Source organism: Helianthus annuus, chromosome 6 (genome assembly GCF_002127325.2).
Source record: "Helianthus annuus cultivar XRQ/B chromosome 6, HanXRQr2.0-SUNRISE, whole genome shotgun sequence".
NCBI lineage: Eukaryota > Viridiplantae > Streptophyta > Magnoliopsida > Asterales > Asteraceae > Helianthus > Helianthus annuus.
Window position 1 is genome coordinate 59,711,245 of NC_035438.2, and position 27,446 is coordinate 59,738,690.

Consider the following 27,446-nt stretch of genomic DNA (forward strand, 5'->3'; position numbering starts at 1 on the left):
TGGGTCCTAAATCAATCGGACAGGGTTTTGACTCAGTGATCAGGGGTTACAACACTTAAAACGGAGCAGAGCTTTATTATTATTATGGGGTGAAAAATAAGAGGTAGAATTCTAGAGAGAGAGGAGATCGAGAGGGACTGAACAGATTGAAAGTGATTGTATTCCTTCTATTCATACAATATTTTGAACTTTGTAGGTAAGCAAGTAATGCCCACATATACATTAACATTCAATGCATATTTACACCAATTCTTAATGCGTAAGTTTAATTATTTTATTATTTTAGAGTAAATTACAAGTTTTGTCCTTTATGTTTACATCAATTTCAGGCGCTGTCCTTTAGCGCAAAAGCTGACAGGCGGTGTCCTTTACCTTTCAAAATCTTCCACGTTTTGTCCTTTAGGCCAAACCCAGTTAGATTTTTTGGTTAAATCTAGTCATGTGCAAGGCACATGAGGGTACAATTGTAATTTCACCATTCAAGGGACTATTGTGTAACTAACTTATATTCAGGGACTGTTTTGTAAAAAAATAAAAAACAAATAGATAAAGTTAACTTCTCTATCTCTCACCCCATTCTTTCTCTTTTCTCTCTCCGGAGGAGAGAGAGACGACGGAGAGGGATTGCAGCGAATATATACAATGGGTTGAGAGCACAGGGGAATTATAATTTGCCAAAACATTGTGATAATAATGAGGTCTTGAAAGCTCTTTGTAAAGAAGCTGGTTGGGTTGTTCTTCCTGATGGTATACTACTTTTCGTAAGGTATGTTTTTTAGTTTAACTTTTCATCAATTCATTTTGTTGTGGGTTGTTAGATCTGGGGGTTATGATTTATGAAGTGTGTTGTGATCGATTAAACGATTGAGAAGGAACTGAAATTCCATCTTCCTATTTTCTCTCTCTTTCTAAACTTTCTCTCTCACACACTCTCTCTTTCTATCACACGATCTGACTTTTGAGGGTGGATGTGGCAGGTGGTTATGGCGGGTGTTTGTGGTGGGTTTGGTTGTAGGTGGGTTTGGTTGTAGGTGGGTGGTGGGTGGCTGTGGTGCTAGGGGCGACGGTGGAGGTGGTGTTAAGGCCGGTTGCAGGTGGGTGGTGGGTGGATGGCGAGTGGGTGGCTGTGGCGTTACGGGCGGCGGTGGAGGTGGTGTTAAGGCCGGTTGCAGGTGGGTGGTCAGTGGGTGACAGGTGGGTGGTAGGAGATTCGGTGGTGGCCGGAGAATCGGTGGTGGCCGGAGAATCGTTGGTGCCCGGAGACTCGTTAATGATCGGAGACTCATTAGGGTTTTTGGGGATTTTTGGTTTTGGGGGTTTTTAGTTGAGTTGATTTGAGATGGTGGTGGATGATGAAAGGTGGTGGTTGTGTCGGTGGTTGTTGTTGATTTGGAGATGGCGGTGGAGGGTGGTGGTGATGGTGGTTGTAGATGATGAATGGTGGTGGTAGAGGGTGGTGGCATGATGGTTGTTGATTTCTATATAATAAATATATACAAAAATATTTATAGTTATAACAGTAATAATAGTTTTAATATATACATACATATATATATATATATATATATATATATATATATATATATATATATATATATATAGGGAGCCGCTAGAATGAAAACCACCTCGAGTTGTAAGAACCGCGAGAACTACACCCCACGGACCGCCGTTCGCCATGATTTTTTTTTACAAGTAGATGTGTATATTATAAACACAGCCGTAAAAAATCATGGCGAACGGCGGTCCGTGGGGTGTAGTTTTTTACACCACAAGTTTGGTGAAAAAAAAAGAAAAAAGAAAAAAAATTAAAAAACACCAAACTTGTAAAAAATCATGGCGAACGGCGCTGTGTGGGGTGTAGTTCTCGCGGTTCTTACAACTCGGGGTGATTTTTATTCTAGCAGCCCCCTATATATATATATATATATATATATATATATATATATATATATATATATATATATATATATATATATATATATATATATAGGGGAAGGTTCATTTGAGAAGAAATTTAATGTGAGAAGAAAAAGAAGAAAGAGTATATTAGTAAAATACTATTTCATTTATAACTCATATCATTAATTTTTTCTCTTTAATTAATTAGTCAACTAATCATTAATTATCCTACATATAATCTACAAAACCTACACATATCAAAATTTTCCTACATATACCCTACACATTATAGAATTTTATCCTACACAGTCGAAATTTATCCTACACATCTCGAAATATATCCTGCACAACTCGTAATTTATCCTACACAACTAGTAATTTATTCTACATTTTAAATTAAGTTGTTTTTTTAATTTGAAAAAAGTATATATATTTTGAAAATGAGTTACAAATTTAATTTAGTTAGTTATTAAAGAGGAAGAATACAAATTAATGATTTATGTAAGTTTACCAATACACCCTTATATTAAAATTAAATGCAAATATTAAATGAATTAAAATAAAGCATTCTTATTGGTTGAAACTTCTTCTTATTTCTTCTTACAACAAAATTCTTCTCATTTGAACCCTCCACTATATATATATATATATATATATATATATATGGTTATAAAAATAATATTTAAATTATTTTGTTTTATTTTTACATAATAGCCCCTTGATATAATTTATCTTACACAATAGTCCCTTGAATGGTGAAATTACAATAGTACCCTCATGTGCCTTTCACATGACTAGATTTAACCAACAAAACTAATTGGGTTTGGCCTAAAAGACAAAACGTGCAAGATTTTGAAAGGTAAAGGGCACCGCCTGTCAACTTTTGCGTTAAAAGACACCACCTTTAATGTAAACATAAAGAATAAAAGTTGTAATTTACTCATTATTTTATTTAAAATGGAGGATACTACCATATATGAGTTAATTTCCTTCAAATGTAAACACAATGCACACACTCGTGCACTTTTGTACTTTTGTATTCTTAATTAAAATACTTTGATTTTATTTTTATTATTATTTTATTGTTATTATATTTATAATTATATCAACTTTTACTCATTTGGCGCTTATAACTTCTAAAATATGACGTTCTATAAAACAATAAATATGTTATTAGAACGAGAATAATGTCATCTACATTTCGAATCAAGTTTCATTAAAAATGGAATAGGTTCAATTATATCGTATTTTTATAACTTAATTATTAAACGGTTCCTAGCCCGTCTAGGTACTTCATATTTCTAAAGGTGAGCTTACCCGTAATCTATTCGTGTAATAATAACTTTATTTTAAATTTGAAATTTTGGGAATGTTACATGAACCATACAAAACAGTTTGGTTATATGGTTAACCTTGGAAATCTAACCGTTTGGATCTCAAACTAATCGACCAAGCGACTTGCTATACTTTGGGTGATTCATGTGTGGTTCTAACGGGTTTAAATGCTATGCTTAAATATCGTGAAATTTTCATTGTGTCTATTTATAATACATACAATTATACAACTGTCCTATTAAGCAAAGAATTAATGGTTAATGCATATTTTATGGATACATATTTGAAATAAGTGGTATTCCATGTGATTATATATTTCATTGTTTGTTAGCTCCAATTACACATTATGGCTCTCAAATCAGCATCATTTGCAGTAAAGAAAGGTAAATTAGTATGAAGCCATCTTTCACCTTGCCCAATAAGAACCCTAATCATAGTCACTGATGTTACAAATGTTTGAAATAATATTTCAATGATTAAAACTTAGATACCTATAATTTCAGCTCAAATTCATGGATGACGTAGAATAATTACCGATATCCAGACCAACAATATTTTATGGACATTGGGATTCAACAATAACCTTGGTAATTTAGACATGTGTAGTACTCTATTAACTTTGCCAATATTTAATTATATATGAGTTTGATCGCTTACAATTCCTTCCAACATCCTAAGCAAAGAGGTTGCAGACCACCCTTACCTAAAACGTCTTCGCTAATGTTTAAGTTCTCAATCTGTAAAATAAGAAATATAAAAAAAATGCCACACGCCCACACAGAACAACTGACAAAAATCACTGCAAATAAAACCTTAAAAGTTTATTATCTTATAAACTATACCTTGTGCTGCTTCAACAATATATTCATCAAGCAATGGAATCCATACATTAAAAGCCCCCAAAAGCATAATAAGCGTCCCCCCCAAAATAAAATGATATATACACGTATTTTTTTTTTCAATTTATGAACATATTAAAGTCAACATGTTAGACTACACCTAAAGGCTAAATTTGGTTATGAGAAGAACACTCACAATGAAAATAGCATAGAAATAACCTCTAAAAAACCCTATCTTGTAAGTGAATCTGAAGGCTGATTTTCGCATAACCACAACTCAGCAAAACAACATCGAAAAAAACAACCCTAAACCCAAATCCAAAAATGAATGGCAGTTCTCGCAAAAGGGGAGCAACACAATGTGACCATCGTTCATCTTGAGCCCATTATCGTCATCGTCACCGAAGTTAAGACACCCAGACATAACCTTAGAACTACCATCAACCGCTGATGTGACTTGAAACGTCGGGCCAGAGAGAAGAAGATGCTGCCATCATCGTTAGGAGACGAAGGTGGTGGTCGTGAAGTGTGGTTTGTCCGGAAATTGGGGTCGCGGGTATGAGGAATCCACCCTCGTTTCTGTCCTACTCAAACTCTCGTTAGAAAGGTAGAGCGGTGATCTGAGATGGGCATAAGGGTGGTGGGAGTTGTTCAATCACTTTAGGGTCTTTGAGTTATTCTCTAGCCAATAATATCATGCTATGTCAAGTCTTCATTCCACTCCCTATTTTGCACTCAATCACTGGCAATGGTCAATCACTATTAGGGTATTTGAGTTATATATTTTTTATTTCTAGAAATTATGCATAAATAAATAAAACATATTTTAAACTAAATAAAAGTACTTTTAATGAAAAAAACACATTACATACTTAAACTAGAAAATTAAACCATAATAAACCTAAAATTTAGAAATTGCATAGCCAATAATATTTTTTTTTTACGAAATCCCGTTTTCGTGCTAGAATAAACGGCAACATCTTGGGTGAAGCATGGTCGTGTGGCTTAGTAAACGTCTCCAAATCCCGATCATACAAAAGTTGTTTCATAAGAGTGTATTGCGCGAGCTTCTCGGTCAAAGCCGTTTTGCTATCAGTTGGTGATGTTGCGGGCCTCTTATCTTTCTTTCGTGGTGTTGTTGGTGAGAGGTCTACATTTATGTCGGGTATATCGCTAGTGAACTCAGTTCCCAGTGTACCCGTATTGTAGTTACCCGAATCAGACGACTTTCTTTTTTGGCCTGAACTTCCCCTATCTTCACCCAACAATGGTACCAGATCCCATTTTTCATGTTTACTAACAACCTCCCATGCCTCAATATGATGAAAACCACTCGGATATTTTTATTTGAAATCTTTTAAAGCCCTATTCATGACCTCGACGTCGCCACACCCACCAACACGAATACGATCCTACATATATAACAAATATAAAGTAAAAAATAAAAAAAAACAATGTTATGTAAAATATTTATTAAATGTTCAAAAAAAATTTTACCGCTTGTTGCCAAAGGCCGTTGAAGTAGTTTATCTTAGTCAACATAGGGATCCATTTTGAACGTACTTGATGAACTGTTCGAGTACTTCCATCAACCGTTTCGTTGTAATGGTTGTAATGCTGGAGAACTTTTTTCCAAAAACTGTCCCATTTTTGTTGGTTGCCTTTTTTCTTGTTTAAAGAACAATGAACCCATGCCTTGGCTAAGGTCTCTTCTTGTTTTTTCGTCCAACTTTGATGCTCCGCCTTGACTCCCTTTTCTTTCGGCTCACTTGCTTCACCAATATCATCGTCTTCAACCTCATATTCTTCTTCGTCCTCGCCACTATCTACATCCAAATGTTGTATTTCGGGGCCAACCTCTACATCTTGGTCTTCAATGTAGATAGGAAGTGGGCGCTCGACATTCTCTCTTGGTGATTGAATTGGCGGGCTTCTAAATGCAAATGTATCAAAGTCGGTTGTGAAGCTTGGGTGTGAAAATATTTGTGGTGGAAAATTAGGTTGAGTGCTATAAAAAGTCGGTTGTGAAGGTTGAGGGTAAAAAAATTGAGGTTGAGAGGTTGGTGAATATCTGTAGGAGGTTTGAACCGGTGCACTAGGACCTCTAGAATCACCTTGTCTCGTTTGCGAAACCTTTTTTCTTGAATCCGATACTCGGCTAGCTGAACCTTTTTTCTTGGGTTCACCTTTGTTTTGTTTATTTATGTGTTTATGGGTGTAGAAAGAGAGACGTTTAGAAAGAGTGTTGTGTTAAAAATAATTAAAAAATGTGGGTTAAATAAAAAAAAAATTTCCAACGATAAAAAATTTGTGCAACTGTCAAAAAAAATTTCCCTGTTTCATCAACTTTCATCGGTGAGTATACACTGATTTAACCCATCCTCGCTAACCGAATTATTGCTGGCAACCGATCACCGATCGGTGAAAACAAATCCCCAAAGGGTTCACCGCAACGATACCGTGTACCCTAACATGTTGATAACCTGGGTTAAAGTAAGTAGGCAATTGTGATATCAAGAAGCTTCACCACACCAAATAGCTACTTAAAGAAGTTGTAAACTAAACATCAAGTACAACATCCTAATGCACAACAAAACAATTAAGCATAAAGTACAACTCCTAAAGCCTAAGAATGATACAAATTATATAATATATAATTATTATATAATATACAATAAATCAATAAAAATAAAAAATAAAAATATTCTCGTTAGTGTTGAAGAACATCCATGTTAGTAATATATACATTGGATGGTAAGAAGTTTGCATCAAAAGATTAAATAACTAGAATTATTTTTCTTTGTTATTATAACTATGTGGTTCTTCACGTAGAAATGGTTGTTAGGTACATGATTATTGTGCTTTATTAGGTTGTACTATGTATATGTTTTTATGTATTTTGTATAGTTTGTGGCTCTGGAAAAGTAGTTTAGATGCAAAGATTTATATAAGATTCAGTGTGCTTTTGTTAAAAGACTACATGGCAAAACTGAAACACTTTAGTGTTTTCCCCTCGATCAATAAGAGCCCACCCCATTACTCAAGCACCAATGAAATCTATCTACTGTTCATTGCATAAGATTATATATAGTATATACTATATTAATTAATTAATTAATTAATGGTGGTTGTGTTTTCATGTTTATAAATTTTTCAAACTAAAAGTTTTATATCGAAGTTCATAGGTCTTTTTATTATTATTTTATTTGACGAAGAAATTTCTTTTTTGAGTGATACTACACGCAAAATTAGTATTAGTAATTGAATAATAGGTGGTACGTTCAACGAAACATCCAGGACCAAAATACTATAATTTACTCTAGTCATAACAACATTCTTTCAAAGAGAATCTATTACTTATATTAAAACATGTTCTTAAACCACTTATTGTCACCTGGCATCCAATCCTTTCTTCTTGAAACAATATGAGCGGCAAAACCACACAATGACTCCGTTCTTTTTCCTTCTCACATTCTAAACCCTAATAATCTTCACAGCCATTCTTCCTCTCCTCTTCACGCCGTTGCTGCTGCTTCTTTTTCTACATTCCTTTTTTCCCAGTTTCTTTCATCCGTCTCGCATCCAAAACCCTAAATCTCATCCAGGCCCATACTTGATCGTCGTTTCATCTTCTTAGGTTAGGGTTTCTCCTTCTTCTTGAATTATTGTTTCATCTCTTCAGCTTGAAACTTCACAATAGTTAGCTGCTGAATTCTAAAGGAAGACGAAGACGACTATAATAAATATAGGTTTAGATGTTTGCTCTGGTGGCTATCTAGGGTTTCAGTGTCGGCCGACGGCTGTGGTAAGATCCCGTTTTTTTCGCTATATAATACAATTAGTATTGGTGTAATTATACTGATGAATGTTATGATGGTCTGATCTTTTGCAATTATCGCATTGTTGCAGCCATAATCTTATTTTCTGGTTTAAGATTTCAGCAGGTCAGGTTTGGAATCTTCCTCTCATATTTGCTCTTCCTTTCTCATGTTGTTTTTTACACAAAATTGAAGTTCTAGGGTTCGAATTTGCATACGACTTCACAATTTGCCATTTGCAGATCTACTCGCTGAATCTAAAATCACGGTAATTGTATGTGATGTGTTTCTCTATTTTTTTGTTTTGATCTTTTTCATCCTACTCATTCATGTTTATCCTCAATTAGGGTTTTGCTTCCCTCTTCTCACGGTTGCCGCAAAAATGTAATATAAGATCTTTTCAATGGCAGCCATATGTATTCCGTGTTGTTCTGGTGTTCTCCCTGAACTTCCTATTACGTAAGTGTATAACTTTGATTATTAATCATTTAATCAAGAAATGTTTTCTTATACATCATTTGATTATATATATTTCTACAACTGCTTCTCGAATAAAAATATATCTTTTGGAGAAGTTGATCTTGGTGCAAGATTTTGGAATCTCACTTGGTGTGTATTGTTTCTTGGTTTAGTTATTTAATATGTTGTGTTTTGAATATATTATATGTTAAATAATTTTAAAAAATATAATGTGCAGGAGTACCTGATCAACTCCCAACTTATATTTTATTTGAGAATGCAGAAGAGGTTTCTTGCTTTCTAGATATGCATTCAGCAACTACTATAAAACTTAAGTGTATTCTAGCTCACGCGGTCTTATCAGGCCAGCCAAAACTGTATTTTATCTGGGTTTTTTTAATAAATTAGTAATGTGTTAGTTTTTAATCTCCGCCCGTCTTCTACATGTAAGGATTTTTTTTCTCTATCTTTAATGTTCATCTGAAATCTTAATTCATGTTTGATGTTTTTCTTATATATTCATCTATTTAATGTTTAAAATCTCGAATGGTGTCTGAAATACAAGTACGATTATACAATTTGTTGCTGTGAAGGTGCAGAGGCACGGTATTGAAGAAGCAATTGGGTCAGACCCTCACCTTATGAGGTGCCTGGGTTTCCTTATACACAAATATGATTATACAATTAGCAGTGATGTTGTTGCGTTAATTGACGAATTCACAAGAATAGTTTATCAAGAGCTCAATTTTTATCCAGGTTGGTTTTCTTTACTAATAATGTATGCTCTTTGAATTTCATTAGTTGGAGTGTTTGGATGTGTGTTTTGACAAGTATCATGGGATTTTAAATCTGAGTTAAAAAAACATATCATCAGTTGTAATAAAAAGTTTGTAGGATGTAGTGCCTGGATGTGCTATCTTTTGATTATTGAAACCATACTCATAAGATAATCAGGTGCTTTAGTTGGTGACAGTGCAGAATCTGTAGGTGCTAAAGTCATTTTTTTGGAATCCCTTTTAGTGCTTCTGTATCCGCATGCATGGTCTTAATGAAAGAAAGAGAATGCCAGTTTTAGATTTACAACAAGAGTGCAGTGGTGTTATAGGTCATCTTCTTAACTTCAAATAGTTATTTGTATGAGTAGCTTTAGCAAAATGAGTCAAATAGGTGTTTTTTCTTAGTCTTTTGTGGATTTCTTTTATTTATGTATCTTTATGTATGCCTTAAACTCTGAGCAGGATGCTTTACCAACATTTTCGGATGCAGAAGCATTTGCATGTATCAAAAGAGAGCTGGGGCTTTCACTTGATTCCATTTACTCATCAATATCATTGTCTCCGATTGCTGCAGCCAGTTTGGGTCAATTTATAAAGCTCAACTTAGGTATTCAAGCCAATTTGTTGCTGTGAAGGTGTAGAGGCCCGGTATTGAAGAAGCAATTGGGCCAGACCCTCACCTTATAAGGGGCCTGGGTTTACTTATATACAAATATGATTATACAATTAGCAGTGATGATGTTGCGTTAATTGACGTATTCGCAAGAAGAGTTTATCAAGAGCTCAATTTTTATCCAGGTTGGTTTTCTTTACTAATAATATATGCTCTTTGAATTTCATTAGTTGGAGTGTTTGGATGTGTGTTTTGACAAGTATCATGGGATTTTAAATCTGAGTTAAAAAACATATCATCAGTTATAATAAAAAGTTTGTAGGAGGTAGTGCCTGGATGTGCTAGCTTTTGCTTATTGAAACCATACTCATAAGATAATCAGGTACTTTAGTGTTTGGAAATTTTGATTATCAAAGAAATAATAAATGACCAAACATGACATTTTTGTGAAATATAGAGGTAATCTTCTGATATGGGAGTAAAATTCTCTCAAATTAGGTTAAAAGAAGGGGTACTTTTCCATGCGGACAGTTACTCGAATACGCATATTTCCATGCGGACCCACACCCCGGAAATATTTTAGCCACACCTGAAGGAAAACTCGCGGTTCTTGATTTTGGAATGATGAGTGAGACGACATATTTGCAATAATTGGTCATGTGGTTCATATGGTCAATGGGATTACGAGCAATGGCCCGTTATGCTTTAGATTTTTTGTCACCTAAAGTAGATGTGACCCCGGTACTTTGGAACTTTTTTGGTGATGCTTTAAATTTGACTGTGAGTCAGTGCCGGCTGAAGGGTAAGTATTCTAAGGCACTAGCTTTGGGCCTCCTCATGCATAGAACTCGGCATATCTTAGGTAGTTATTTCAATGAAATGATGTCTCCATTAGAGATTTTTGAAGGACAATTTCAATTCCATAATTTTTGATACAATACTAATTAGCGGTTTACTTGGGCATTTTTAGTGTATGCTTTCTTAGAATTAATATTACTAATAAATACTATATTGAATTATTTATTTATATATATTAATAATAAATACTATGTTGATTTATTTTATATATTAAATTATTATCGAGATAATTCTTTTTAACCAACGGCATTGAATCTCATTTATTTATTGAGCTCATCAAAACTGTTATTTGTTAATGGTAAAAAAAAGAAGGGACCTCTTCAATAATTAAGACATACCTCAACCAAAGCATAGTTATTTTATATACGTTTCTAAATATGATAAGTTTTATAATTTCAAAATATGAATAAAAAAATCGGGTTAAACGGGTCATGTGTTCGGATTCACATGTCTGAAGCAAATTTAAGGAGTGTGTCAAATTAATAAATCATTCGACCGGTTACTCTATAAGAGATAAAACTTATTCTAAATTAATAAATCTTTTTTTTTTCAGGTGGAAAAGTGAGTCCCGCTAGAAAGTGGTCATAATCTTGATGTTACGGACCTAAAAGTGCAAATATAATCCGTTGAGGTTTTCTTGGACCTAAAAGTGCAAATATAATTCAAACGATTGCTTCAATAAATTAAACTTATTCATTTGTGTTTTAGTCCACCCGCGAACCTCGCGGGTTCTTAAACTAGTTAATTAAATAAACAGAAGCATAAGCATATCTCTCCACCTGTACAAAACGGACGATATATGTTTATAGTGGCGTAGACCCCCTGTATAATTGGAAGGTTTAAATTTTGAACATAACATGATTCAATTTTTTTCATTTGTAAAAAATATACACTCTTATTACATTTAAAATCATGTAAACATGACTTGTTGAACTCATCAATCTAAATGTATCAAAATAGTTGTAAAAACAGGTGAAAGGGTTATAAACATGGTTAATGGATCTAGTGGCGGATCTTGTCCGTTGAACGTGCCAGGGCCGAAAGACACGGGCATTAAAAAAAGCTCGGGCAAGCCCGGGCCAAACATAATATATATAAAAAATTTCGATCGAAATGCGGAAAATTAGCACTACGGCCGAAAAACTTGCCCGGGCCGTGGCCCTGCCACAGCCCTTATAAGAACCGCCCCTGAATGGATCGACCAAAGCGACATCTGTTTAATTAAATATGTCAACCTAAGAGCATTCACATTGATCTTTATCCATGTTCGTATAATATTACACTGAAAACAATATTTTTGAGTGAGCTTACACGCTCTTTAAATATGTCAACTTAAGAGCATTGTGTTTGAGTGAGCTTACACGCGCTTTACATGCATAATTTATTTCTATATTTTCTAAATCTATTTAAACTATTAACTCTTACCGGATGCTTGATCAATCTTGAACCGAACACATCTTGTTAGTAACCTGAAGCTCTGATACCAAACTGTAACACTTGTAGTAAATTTTGCTATTTAATTATAGAAACACACATAGTTTATACAACAAAACATATTTTTGTTTTTTTACAAGGTTAAGTTAATAAGTGACATAACATACTAACTTGTTTAAAACGTGACATTTAACAAAGTTTCAACAACATCCAAGTCTAGCTAGCATAGAACATTGCGGAAGCATTCAAAATATGTGTTCGGTTCTTGAATTCCTTTGCTTGATCATCATCCATGACAACGAGCCGTACCTAAGGTCAAAACCATCCAAAATATTAGTCTTGACAACATTAGAATGTATGAAACCAAGTTCCAATATGAAAATATGTAAAAAAAAAAATAATTTTCCTGCTTTGATTCTGCCGCGTGTCGCGGGGGAATTCCTGGAACCTTCCGCGTGTCACGACGGTTCCCGCGTATCGCGGGGGTCTAAAAGGATTCTTCCGCGTGGCGCGGGGGAACCCTTTTTCCAGCAGGTGCAGGTTTAAAACCTGCATTTTTACCCAGCTCCGGAAATTCACTATTTTCCAGCTTTAAAAGGTCATAACCTATTGCTCGGTAGTCCGTTTTTACCGATTCTTTTTCCTATGAGTCCGTAGTAAACTCACGGATCTAACCATGTAAATTTCACATCACGGAAACCGAGATGCCAACGACTTGTCCCTGAATTCCTTGTTTCGTTTACCCTACCCATTAACAAAGGTTGCATTATACCACCCCCCAAAGTTTAGGGCTATTATCATGCTTCTACAATTATCAAGTATGCGCATTTGCTTCCCTCCCGAGGGTCGCTTGTGCTATAATCGTCATGCTTATTTTCACGATTTTAACCATGCTTTCCGGAATCATTCAACAAGTGAATGTTCCGAACTATTATCCCTCTATAAGGGCTCATGCTTTTGACCCGTTTTACTTGTTTAATTCACTTTGTCACTTCTGTGACATAGTGAGTTTTTCCTTGTATACGAATCCCGACATAACAACATGAAGCTTATCATAAATGAAATTTAGCGAGACTATAGATTACGTACCTTCAAAGCGCACCCTTTAAGCGTGTATCACCCTCGGCTTGACCACTTGACGACCCGGTTTCTTTACCTAAAGAGTTCCATTCGTATCAAATTTAGAACTCTTTTATACTCAATAACGGACAATATATTACTGAAATCAAATCTGCGTTTTGTCCGATTATTAACATTTTGATCTTCACTTAGGCGTCTTTACAAACACTTAGTGATCAGATTTCTACATAAGTATTACTAGGTTCTTGACATGTTATTTTCACCCACTCTTACTTCGATTAGGCGATTTGCACTAACTTTCAACATCAATAATACCGATTTTAACACATGAATTCAGTCTCCACTAGAATATTATCCTAAACCCTAGTGTTCATCATTATCTTGTTAAACTCATAACCTACTATAGGATCGTTTTGCTGACCCGAACGAGTCGTTCAGAGGTTGTCTCTTGCGTTTCAGATGCGGAATAATAAGAAATGCAAGTAGATATAGCTTGTTCTTCCTCCTAACTGCTTGTTTTATTGATTTGAAACGTTTTACAACTCAATCGTCACACCGGCAGAGCTTCGGCGTGGAATCTAACAACAACGTTATGAGGTCCGCTCAAACAACTCCTATATATAGGCAGTTGGGTCCGCTTATGTGTCGTATGACCATAAAAGCGGACCAGCTTAGTTCACCTAAGCGAACCATGCTGTCAAATAAGCGAACCAAAACCCTAATGTTCATATGAGCGGACCTAGCCTATACAAACTCCTGTTTTCTCGTATTACGTGCCCTATGCTATACATTACGACATAAGACCTGATCCTAGACACCTAGACGCAATCAACAGATGTAGTGCACTAACAGACTCCCCCTCAGATGTTGATGGAGTCGCCAATACACCTTGACAGCGAAACTGTGTTTTCATATCTTCAGTCTAGATCAATCTCTGGGCTTTATCTTCTTTCAATCTTCAGACTCCCCCTCTCGATTTACTGGTATTCTTTTGTTCTTCAGTAACATCTTCAGGATCGTTGTCTGGCTTTAAAACACTCTAATTCTCTTGATCAGATCTCTTGATTCCTTAAGTTCATTAGCATCAACGATAGACGTGATCTTCAGGATCAGAATCTCACTCTACTCATTCTTTCAGGATTGATTTCCAGAATAGAAACTTGACTCTCTTCCATCAGAAATCTTTAGATATCAAAACCTGGCTACCTGCACAATCTCAACCCCGAAATAAATTTCTTTCACAAATATTTCAAAACACTATGCACCAACATTTGACACTCATATACACTAAACAAACATATAATCGCAACAACTCAGGCTCTCTCTCAAATATCTATGATGAACCACTTGAAGAAGGTTAGATTTAACGAAAACAGTTAGATTTACACAAACACTCCCCCTCAAATGCTGCTCATCATGTTTAGCACTCGGAATTTTGAAAATCAGTTTTCCAACATCAGTTGTCGAAAATCTTTTTGACTTTTTCAAAATATAACTAAAACACACTAAAATCTTTTTGGATTTTTCAATGTAAAGAAATAAAATGCAAAGAATGAAACATTTACAAACATATTTTTGTGAGTTCGTGTAAGAGGATCATATCAGTTTATGAGACAAATCACCAACACCGTTAAGCTTGATTTCATTTTAAGCTTTAAACAATTTACCTAGATTGTCAGTATGTTTGTCCACTTAAATTCTCACATAGATTTCAATCGATTCGAGATACGATATTAATGTTTTAGAGACTTAAACTTGATTGTGTATCACTCCACTTGAATATACTCCTGTATCCAGATCCCAAATATTCAGTCTTACAGGTGAGTATACCACAGATGATATCTGTAAAGGGGTTAGGTGCGAAACCGTGAGAGCTCAGGTCAGAACTTCCGTTCAGCAGAGAGATGACGGCTCGACTTTTGGTGGGTCCCCTTTAGAGGATCTTTTGAATTTCAACAGCAGCGACTATCAATTTTATTGTTTCATCAGCATGCTGAGGGCTGCGCTTTTTCAAGCATATGCAGAAAGTATTATCCGGGGACTAGGTCAGAACTTCCTGTTGGTGCACTTGTGTTTGTACTTTGTCTGTATTTTGTAATGTATAAAACGATGTCTTTTGTTTGTCGTGTTTATGTCTTTTGTAATGTGTTTATGTGTTGGAATGTGTGTTTGACCAAGTCAACCATCCTCCTGGTTTGACTTGGCCAAACAGTCAACACTTAGTATGTAAAACTTGTATGCTTCGAAGGATGTCATCGAAGGATGGATTGTATCCTTCGATGACCTCGAAAGATGATCTTTCGATGGATACTTATGGACCTCGAAGGATATACCATCCTTCGAGGTATGTTTGGATCCTTCGATATCTTTCGATGGTAATTCTGATCGATAGATGATCCTTCGACCAGAATACCTGATCCTTCGTGCATGGTTGTCTGATATGGGTATATATATCCCATGTGGGTTTCATCTTCACAGTTAGTCATTCGGATAGTTTGGAGAGCTTTTGTGAGTGAACCCAAGGTCTTGTAAGAGAGCATTTTCAGTTTGGTCAAGGGCTGTAACCGTGTCCACTGAAATACAAGAGAAAACTTTGATACTTTGCTTGTCTACTCTTTCTCTTTGTAATCTTTGCTTTCATCTAAACTACGGTTTGCACTCTAGCTTGGATTCCGCACTTGCTAGAGTGTTGAACATAACAAGGAATAGGTTTAACCTCAACCTCCGAGGGACCTACAATTGGTATCAGAGTCGTGGCTCTTTTCCTTGTTAAAACCGGGTTTGTGCAAGACTTTGGTTGTGTTTGGACAAAAACTTTCTTGGTTTAGCACCCGTTTTTAGTGTGTTTTCTGCATTCTTAACCATAAAAACGTGTTCTAAACTAACCGGGTGTGTTACGGGAAGGTTTGGGTAACTTAAAATCTTGTTTTGAAAGGGTTGCTATTTTTCCGGCCAAAATTCCGGTTGTATTCCGGTACTGGTTGTGGATAAGAAGCTTCCTTTTTGGGCAACTTTTTCAAAGTTGGTGAAAAGTTGGTGCAGAAACATCCCTTCTGCCGAAAGTTGGCTCACCAACCACATCAACCTGTCACCAACTTGTCAACGTCTGTGTCAGTGTGTCAGACGTAGTCGAAAGATAACTTTCGAACTCGAAAGATCATCCTTCAATCAAGGAGATTCGACAGATAACCATCCTTCGAACATCTTTCGAAGTCAGTGTGTTGTCTTTCGAGTCAAGGAATCTTTTCGAAAGATACATCCTTCGAGTTACTGTTTCTCTTCGAAAGATAAGGATCCTTCGTGTAGGAGAATCTTTCGAAGTGATTGTTCGAAACTCAACAGTGATCCTTCGAACACTGTTGATCCTTCGAACAAGTGCCATCTTTCGAGCATCTTTCGAGTCTTATCTGTTTAGACTTAACAGTTTGTGATTTTCAGGTCCTTCGATCCTAGATCCTTCGACAGTTTGTTTTCCTTCAATTTTAACATAGTTTGTGAAAATCATTTTTTTAAAAAAATTAATTTTCACCTAATATATTAAATATAAAATGGGAACAAACGGTCAATGGGATCCATCTGCGTGGACTACAACAACTTTGACTCCACAGTCATCATCTACGCAATCATCAACCACGCAATCTGCGCCAGAGTTCAACAAAACTGCATGGATGCAGGCTATTGCCCCAACTCAAGCTGCAATGATAACTGCAAATCAATGGGCTTTGGTCATAAATCAAAGCAGCAGCATTCAAGCAATGATGCAGAACGATAGTGAAACTGGTACAAGCACGAAACCGCCAAAGCTTAATCACATTAATGATTGGGGATGGTGGAAAGAAAGGCTGAGAACTTATGTTCAGGGGCAAGGTCAAGATCTATGGATGTGTTTCTTCACTTCATTTGAAAATGAGTTGGAAGTTGCAGGATCAAATCCAGAAACTTACAGCACACTGTCTGACGAAGATAAGAAGAAGTTTGAATTGGAAAAGAAAGCATTTATGATTCTCACTCAGGCTCTTCACAGAGATATATACCACCAATTCGTCTACTGTACGACTACCAAAAGTTTGTGGGATATGCTCACGTTAAGGTGTAAAGGAAATGCTCAATCAAGGAAGATCAAGCAGGAGCTGCTAAAGAAAGAGTTTGAAGGTTTTACCTGCATGGAGAATGAAGGTCTATCAGAGTTGTCTACAAGATTTCACCATCTGTTGAGTGAAATGTTTGCCTTCAAAGTTTCTGCCACTCCACAAGAAATGGTGAAGAGATTTGCTGATGGCTTACCAGCAAAGTGGAGCAGTTATCTTGAGATTCTCAAGGAAAACGGTGTTCTGGATACAATTTCCATTTATGAGCTAATACAGAAATTGGAAAACAAAGATGTTGAAGAAAAGCTCAAGGCGAAAAGAACAATCACTCCTCAGAACCAGAGATGTATTTTGGGATTGCAGGTGGTATTACTGGAGAAAAGCCAGCTTCTCAGCATGCTAAGCTTCAAACAGCGTTCATCTCCAACACCGGACCTTCAACAGCAAATCAATTTGATCCTTCAGCATACACAATGATGTATTCAAGACCAGATTCTTCTTCTCAACAACAACAACAACAGACAGCTCAACAATTCACTCCACCGCCTTTCCTGGATCCTAACAGAGCTCAACAGCAACAACCACAACAGCAGGGATTTTATGGAAGTTCTTCAAGCTTTCAAGCTACTTCCAATCCGAACACTGTTAGATTGGATACTTCAAATTTTTCAAAAGTCAGTGTTGAGATAGCCAAGGAACATATGGAGATGTTGAACACCTTGGTTAGCGCCTACTGTGGGTTGGTTGCGGGTCAGATTGGAAATATCAACCTAACCAACGAAGATTATCAGCAGGTTGATAAAGAAGAGTTTGAGATGATGGATATAAAGTGGGCTCTTGCTAGTGCTATTCGTAGAGCTAAAGAGTTTATGGAGAGAACGGGGAGAACCAGCTTGGAAAGCAACAACAACACCAAGTATGGTTTTGATAAGAATGCTGTCACCTGCTTCAACTGTGGTGAAAAGGGTCATTTCAAGCGGGAATGTCAGAAGCCACCTAAGCAAGGCAATCAGAATCCTTTCAGGAATCAAAGACAGCCTCAGCAACAACAGAACAATTCTGACAGACAAATAGTTCCCGTGGGAAGAAATACATCTGGATCCACAAACTCTAATCCCCACAGAGGATTAGTTGTTCAAGCTGATGAGATTTGCAACTGGAATCTTCAGCTTGGTGAAGGAGGAAATGGTGGAACAGCATGTTATGCTAAGGTGGTTGAAAAGGTTGAAGAACCCGTGTCTGCTGGTGAATCTTCAGAAGATGAAGATAGCTCGGGTTATAGTGGAAGTATGGATGGGGAATCACTTGATGCTGGTGATTTATCAAGTGAGGCTTTAGATCTGGAGGTTGATGAGCTATTGGCTGATGCTGAAGCTTTATGCAAGAGAAGATCTATTCTTTGCCAGAAAGCTGCTAGAACTTCTGAGAAGCTTTCTCAATTTTTCTCTGAAGATGGATCTTTTTCTTTTCATACAGCCTTCATGGCTCATGTTGAAGGACAAACCTCTCAGGTATGTGATTCTAAACCTGACTCTATTTCTGCTGCTGTTGAATGTGCTAAATGTCTTGAATATGCAGAAAAGGAAAGTCTTTTTGAAATCACACACAAACACAATCAAGAATTGATTGTTGATCTTTCTAAAGCAACTGAGGCTAACTTGTTTTTAACAAGAAATGAAAAAGAGTTTAAAGCAACAATTGCGTCATTAAAACATGATGTTTCTGAACTTCAAAAGGCTGTTTTGAGAAAACAACATGCTAATAATAACTTGATTGACACAATTGAAAAACAAATGGTAGAGTTAGCTACAGCTCGATGCGAATGTGAAACAATCAAGCAGAAATTGGAAAGCTATTCCAATTCCCGCTATGTTTTGGATCACATTATTGATGTTCAAAGGAAAAAGGGGGATGCAAAATGTATTGGTTACAAATCATGCCCTCCCCCGATGAATCACAATTACTCCAAGTTGCCTAATGACGAGGATATGCCCCGTTTTGAACCTACTGTGCCACTCGGTCTGGATGACTTTGCAGCAGGCCTCGGGTTCACAACAGGTACATCATCCTCGGGGCAATCTGAATCTGAGAATGTGAAAAATTCATCGTCTGCTAAGGAACAGAGTTCTCCGATTATTGAGGATGCTGATTCTTCGGACGATGAATCTGAAGAAAATGAGAAACCACAACCTAACTCGGTTACACCAGACATTCGAATTGAGAATCACATCTTGTGTGATCCACCAGTGAAACCGAGTAAGGCTGAAACACCAAAGGAAATGAAGCCCAGTGTACCGAGCATTGAAAAGAATAACTTGTTGTATACGCTCAAGGGAGACAGCAAAATCTATTCTGACAAAGATTTTCCAATCAAAAATGTAAATCAAGATTTAATTGAGAAAATTTTTGAAGGACGAACTGATAAGTTTTTGGGAAACAAAGGTAACAAAGTGACGGTCACTCAATGTGAACCAATTCCGTGTGAGCTAATTAGAAAACAATACGGAAACCAAAAACTGCCAGTTGAGCGAAAACAACAAGTGAATTCTGGAAAGGGTAAGGGCCAGGTGCAAGAAAAGAGGGCTCAAAACAAGAATGCTCAAGCACCAAAGGCTCAGCAGCCTAAGACTGAACAACCAAGGGTTCAACAACCTAAAGTTGAGCAGTCTAAGGCTCCTCAACCTAAGGCTGCACAACCTAAAATTCAACAATCTAAGGTTGAGCAACCTAAGGTTCAAAGGGTGCAAAACAAAAGAGCTCCAGCTAAGAAAAGAGAACAGAAAGTGAACTTTGTTGGATCAAAGGGTACGGACAAACTTGAAACATTTCAAAATAAATCTAACATTGATTTTGTAAAACAAGTTAGAATTTTAAAGAGAAATGATGAGAACAATTATACCCAACACACCAATGGATGTGACTTAGGTACAAGCACATCTAGATCACAAAGTTCAGTATCTGGTTCTTCGTCTGGTCATCAACACGTTTCTCCGAGGTTTGTAGAGTGGAGAATGTGTTTTGAATGTGGAACAGTTGGGCACATTGTAAGATATTGCCCATACTTGCAAAAATTGAAAGGAAAAACAAGTGCTCCTGTAACACCTCGAAAAATTTCGTCCAATAATGTCTTGACACGTGTCATAAGGTTCCGTTATGTGAAAACATACTTTAGAGGGACTAAAAGTGACAAACAGTGAAAACTATGGAACGTAAGGGTCCAAAGTGTCAACAATGGATAAATAGGCTCTATGATAACCCCACATAATGTTTATAACCTTTAACGGATGGTTCATGGATCATACGACGCGGAAATTGCACAAAAGTGAAGTATTGTAAACTATAGGGGCCAAAAGTGTCAACATGTTTAATTTATACCTCTGAGTGAACTTTTGGCAGACCCGAAGCTTTGTATAGCTAAAATATACTCACTAGAATATGTGGTAAAAATTTCATGAAGTTTCGTCAACGTATGAGAAAGTTATGGCCAAAACCGTACTTAAAGGACTAAAAGCGTCAACGTCGAATTCAGGGCTTTTCGGTTGAGCGCAAAGTTATCCGAGGGCATTACCATGTTGTTAAAAGTCCTAAGGTTATTAAAAACCAAGTTTGGGGGTTTACGGGTCGAGAAAAGTAGCCGAAACATCGCGTACAAGCTCAGGGACCATTGCTGTCAATACATGAAAGTTGTTTGGCTGAAACAGGGGTCAGGCGACCCGCCTGGGAAAGCCCAAGCGGGCCGCGTGGGACTACCAGCGACAGAAAATGGGTTTTGGGTCTATTTGGGTCCGAATTTGGGTGGTAAACAGCTCAATTGCACCTCCTTTTGCACCAATAGCATGCCATGCATGCCTACAACTACAGGAGCCTCAAAAATTCTGATTTAAATCAGATTATTGATCAATTCTTGATCATTTTTCATAGTAACCAAAGTGCTCAAGAACACATTCTCTCAAGAACTCTCAAGGCAAGCTTTCTGGAGCATTTCTGAAGATCAAGGCCGACTCCTAGTGATCATTTAACATCTATAGGACTCTTGTAAGCATTCAATTCGTTCTTTAACCCGTTTTTGCTTTGATTATTAGTAAAAGTCAAACTGGGTATTCATAACCTTTGACTTTCTGATTAAACGGATTTCTTTCAGTAATTTCTCGAATTGAAACTTGTTATAGATTGGTATTTATGTGGGAAACAAACCCTCTAAAGGTTACTAACTGATTCCTACTACATGCATGCTTAATGTCGAGTCAAACCTATTTCTAAAAAGTCAACAGAAGTGAGTTTTGTGAAAAATGATATGATTAATGATATAGATGACATGCAAACTGATTGATCATTAAAAATGACTTGTAATATATATATATAAAGGTGTTTTAATCATCATCAACTCGACAATCTACCGTATAGCCACGAATCGGAACCGAAAGTCTTGTAAAACGATTATTTCGTAGACTATCGATTCGGATTCGTACATGCATGTTCAAGATCTGTATTGGAAAGTATTTTTGACTACTTTTATTTTAGTTAAACTTTCTGGAATTTTCGTTGATTGAGTCTAGGCTTAGCCTATTCGAATGCTTGTTTCCAGTTTATGCATAAAGTTGACTATTTTGCCCTTTTTGATTTAAAACGGGATTTTTGGAAAAGTGAAAGGATAGAAATCTTTATTTTTATCATATAAACTTGCACCGAAAGTTTCGGATCAGTTGGTGGTCCAGATTATGAGTTATGGCCATTAGCGTAAAACTATATCATAAATTTACATAAACGGTCCTTTTCGCGTAGAACCCGTTTCTGGCCACATTTTGACACGAAACTTTTTACCAACTGATCATATATAATATTCTGGGAATTTTGATGATTTTTAATTAATTTTTGGCTGAACGGATCTTCGATCACCTAGCCATTTCGGCTTATGTCGGTTTTGACCGTTTTAGCCATAAAAGGAGTTTTACACATCCGTTTGACCCGAAACCTTTTTCTACTGATTTTGTATGATGAATAAATTATTATAAGACTTCTGGAAATATAAAAATCTCAGATTTTATTTGAAAACCCGAAAACGCCCTTAAACCGTATTTTTAGCGTTTTAACGCATAGTAAGGCGTTGTACTTGTTTTAAACCCATAAGACTTATACCTACTGATGTAAATTACATATTTTCATATAATAACAGTAAGTATAATATTTTGAACTCAGGTTTCCAGTTTTGGCATTTTTAGCCCTTGTGAAATTACTAAATTGCCCCTACGGTGCATAGTTTGGTTTTAAATGATATATTTGATATATGGGTCATACCCTACTGATATAATATGTTATATTAAGTATATTTACTGTATGAACCAGACCCGAAACTCAGATTTCTAATTTTACCCTCTTATTTCCTTTTAAATGACCAAAATGCCCTTCTAAGGCATAAATTGAGTTTAAAATTATCCCGGGCAATATAGAACATAACTTACTGATATAGTATCATATTCTAAGCATATTACTTCAGGAAACTTGCATTTGAATCATTTGACTACCCGTATCGCCCTTTTCGCGTTCGGTTCGGTTTACGTAACTAGTTTGCGTAAATTGACCGAAACGGGTCAAACGATATCGTTTTTGCTTTAAAATCCAGAATGTATTTAGTATACCCATATTATACAAGTATACAAACTTGTCGGGTCTAAATCACATTCTATCCGGTCTTTCGCTTAATCGTGCGTAAACCGTATCATTCCTAAAACTAACCGGTCAAAGCTTAAGCTTAAATAAAAGGCCGTTAGGAATCTAATAGGTTAATTATAAACCTTTGTTCCAGATTAGGAAGCCCGGTAAAAGCTACCACCACTTATCGTTTGTGACTTATACTTGCTCAGGTAAATACATTTTGACTTATTTTCCCTATACGGGCTTGGGGTACGGTATTTAAAATACCGCTTGATCGGGCGCACAAGTCCTGCTCCCTATGGGTGTTCAGTCTTGAATAGCTTGTGTGATTTCGTTTAAACAGTTTTGTCTTACTTAAAGGCTTTGGGGGGTTGTTGACCATGTCCCGGATATCCTTGGCATTATCTTACGAGATGGCCACGACCAGAGCACGGGGTGTAGGCGTACACCCGTCGTGTATAACTCTTTGATGTGGTGTGTCAATTAAATCTCTAGCCCGGACAGTAGATCCCGGGCCACCAGAGATATAAGTGCATGTAAATCGTTCACAAGTTTATATTATATAATTATCCCAAGTTAATAAAATATTTATGCCTTGTGCATTTAAATAAATTTTAAATCATTTTCAAAATGAGTCAGTCGATTTGTATTTACCAGTGTAAACTGACGTATTTTTCTCAAAAGATTAAGTGCAGGTACTATACGGAAATAGGCTGGCTGTTTCCTAGAGAGCGTCCACAATAGTCTCGCAAACTCGGACGACATTTATCTGTTGAACTATTTACTTCTACTTTTATTTGATCCGCCTGTGGATCCATTTCAACTACTGTGATATTTATTATTACACTTTATTTAAAAGTTGAAATGTTTCTATTCTGCTTCCGCTGTGCATTATTATATTGTGTTGATTGTCTATGACGATGCCAACTACGTCACTGTACCCCACACCGGGCCCACCGGTGACACGTGGAAATCGGGGTGTGACAGGTTGGTATCAGAGCCAACGCTGAGTGAATTAAACACTATCCTTTTTGTGTTTAATCTCAGTTACACAATTGCACATTCCTCGATTTTCGAGTCTAGACAAGAAACTTAGGAAATGTTCAACATTTCGTTTAATTTATTTTATTATTTATTATTGCATTGTCTTATATATTTTGTTGTGCAACTTGTTTGACTTTTGACAGGAACAGGATGCCGCCAAGGATGAGAGGTCGTGGAGGATTTCCTACATCGCACGATCATGAGGCTGGTCCCTCGCATAGGCGGGCTCCATCTGCTACACATAACACAGCCGCCAACGACCTTTGGAGGTCTTTTGCCGAGCCTGCTAGGCATTCGGTTTCCGCGAGCACTTCTCCGTCATTACCCCACTCGTTTGGGCCCCATTCGGAGAACGGGCCCCACGATTCGCTTGGATCATACATACCGTTGCACCAGTCACCACACCAGCACCCAGCGCCAGCCTACCAGGGTTTGTATAACCCTAATGCTTATGTGGAGGAGCCAGTGGGCCATAACCCACTTGGACAGGAGGACCACTTTTCTGGTGGTCACGGGATGGACGTGGACGAGGAGACGGACCCTTCGCTCCCACCATCAGGTACACCAAACCACCCGATTGAGATATCGGATGGGTCGCCATACACAGGATCACCATTTAATGGTGTGGACAGCTTCCAGGAGAGGTTCAAGCAGCATGATTGGTACTTCACCCCTAGCCACAACTCTCCTATGCTTCAATCACTCCACGGTACTCCGATGCTTCAATCGCTCCATGGTTCGCCGGTGCACTCACAGCACCACTCGCAGCAGCAGCAGCTCCAGCAGCAGCCGCCTCTACCGCAGGACCTATCTGAGGCCCTGTGGCGTGACGTGATCACTCCGTCACCACCGCCGCCGCCAGTTTTACCTCCTCCGCCTCAGAGGCCTAGGAGGAATGCGCGCATGTCTACGCGCGGAGGGATTCGCATAGGCACCCCTCCACGTGTTAGTAGCAGCCGCTACACGTCTCTACCCGGGGAGTCTGAGACAGGGGAGTCTCAGCATCCCGTATCGGAGGTTACTTCTGTTCCGATCCCGCCTCTGCCGCCGCAGAATTTTGGAGAGCCGATTCCGGCTTATGCTAGTGCCGCTCAGTTCAACCCGTTCGAGCAGGTATTCCCTCAGGGTTATGATTACACGGGAGACCCTTATTGGCAAGCTGTGAACTACAGCTCACTCCCACATAGTGGTCCACTTGGAGACCCTTGGGCTGCTGGCCCATCTACTTTTGGTTACCCTCCGGGTTACCAGCAGCCACCGCAGCCGCAGCCTTACCAGCCGCCGCAGCCGCAGCACTACCAGCCACCACCACCGGCGCCTATGATGTCGCCGCCGCAGGTTCAGGAGATCCTGCAGGGGATTGATAGCATGCGACGCGAGTTTCAGCACAATATGCGAGAGGATCGCCGACGCACCAGTGGCTTGTTTAAGAAGGTGTTCGATTTGCTCAAGGGTAAGAGCAAGAAGGATCGTTGAATCCTTCGATTATTATTGCATGTACTCATGTCCCTGCGTGGACATTTATTCCAGTACTCTACCCCTGCGTGGGTATATCTATCTTTCTCTACCCCTGTGTGGGTATGTTATCCTGTTAACCCCTGCGTGGGTTTGTTTTATTTTATTTTATTATTGTTGCACTTGTTTAGCCCCTGCGCGGGCATGTTATTCATGCTAGTTATGTTATTTCAAAGTCCCGTTTAGGGCAATTATGTACTGGTATTTTAATTGAAATTTGAAATGATTAATTTGAATTCCTCATTTTATTTATATGCATGAATATAATATTAAAATAATGGAAAATACCAATTTTTATTTGATTTGCCATTTTATAAGAATCTTAGTAAGGTATAACCTAGCCTGAATGCCTTATTAACAGGCCTGGCCCTGATGGTAAAACCTGGTTGAAAGGATTCAACTCCCTGTTAACATCTGAGAACATGTTAACATTCTGGGCTAAGCGTGATCTGTAAAATCACACGACCCACCTTTTTAATAAATTATCTACAGATTCTATCTGTATACAAGTCTATTAATGGCTTGATACCTACGGGTTATGACTATGTCATATAGTGGCAGTTGTGGTCTATGACTCCCTGCCTAGTAAAGGAAATATCTACAGATTAAATCTGTACACAAGTCTATTAATGACTTGATACCTACGGGTTATAACTATGTTATATAATGACAGTTGTGGTTTATGACTCCCTGTCTAGTAAAGGATTATTTGTTTAATTATACAATTTATAGTCCTATAAAAATCTAAATTTATAATTTAGTGATTGTCCTTGTGACTAGGCCTATGGTGCCAATATATATATTTTCATTCCTTGATTGCTAATAAGAGCCTGAATGGAATTTATTAAATTAACTGCTAAGGTTTTGATACCATGGTTAATAAATCGTCTAGGACGATAATACTGTTAGGTTCTAAATAAGACCTTGTCCTTTATTGTAGCTTAAAGCTACGATGGCCAAATCGGAAGAAACCAACAGTCATTCTGGGGAACGCTCAGATAATGCAAAGATTCACGTTACCGGTGCAGAATTGCAAGCACTGATTGATAATGCTGTCGCCAAGGCTATGGATAGGCAGTTCAAAGAATCTAGTGGTACTCAGAGTAGAACCCGTTCAGTGACGCATGTCAAAGCTAAGACTCACTCTGGGGCTCATAGTAAGCCGCCGTCTAAAAAGAGTGAGCCAAAGAAAGTTGAGGGTGATAATCATTCCTCCAACCACAGCAGCGTCCCAAAGCAGGAGATTGAGCTGAAGCATGACACGTACAGCAGGTCCTGTACGTACAAATATTTTGTATCCTGCAAGCCCAGAGATTTCACTGGGGAAAAAGGAGCCGTCGACTGCATGACGTGGATTGATGAGATGGACACTGTAGTTGATATCAGCGGGTGTGCTGATAGGGACGTCGTGAAGTACGTGTCCCAGTCATTCAAAGGAGATGCGTTAGCATGGTGGAAGTCACTCCTACAAGCTGCCGGTAAGGCCACACTGTACAGTTTGTCATGGGAACAGTTTGTGGCCCTGATTAAAGAGAACTTCTGTCCGCAGCACGAGGTCGAGCGAATCGAATCGGATTTTGTATCCTTAGTGATGAAGAACCTCGATTGTCAAACGTATCTTACTACGTTCAACACGCTGTCTCGTTTAGTGCCTTACTTGGTGACCCCGGAGCCGCGTAGGATTGCTCGATTTATCGGGGGTCTGGCACCAGAAATAAAAGCCAGTGTTAAAGCTTCAAGACCCACTACATTTCGATCCGTAGCGGATCTATCCCTCTCCCTCACTCAAGACGTGGTTAGATTGAGAGCCATAAGGAGCTCTGAGGAGAACAAACGAAAACGTGAGGATGACACCTCACGGAGATCTGAAAAGCGACATAGAGGGAACAACGACCACAGGAAAGGGTCGGGGTCTAGGAAAAATGATCATCAGTCGGGTGAGAAACCCAGATGCAAGTTTTGTAGGAGACACCACTTTGGGAGGTGTCGGTTTGAAACAAAATCCCAGTCTTCGGAGAAGCGATGTGGAATCTGCA

At 37.8% G+C, this 27,446-nt stretch overlaps 1 protein-coding gene across 1 annotated transcript; it reads right to left on the reverse strand.

Moving 5' to 3' along the window:
• Positions 1-908: 908 nt before the first annotated feature.
• On the reverse strand, positions 909-10,398 carry LOC118479566 (formin-like protein 20). Its single transcript, XM_035974150.1, has 5 exons — positions 10,275-10,398; positions 5,763-6,259; positions 5,450-5,485; positions 5,018-5,386; positions 909-1,478 (listed from the first exon to the last, which is right to left on the reverse strand). The coding sequence occupies exons 1-5, from the start codon at positions 10,396-10,398 to the stop codon at positions 909-911; spliced, it is 1,596 nt and encodes a 531-aa protein (XP_035830043.1).
• Between the last annotated feature and the right edge of the window lie 17,048 nt (positions 10,399-27,446).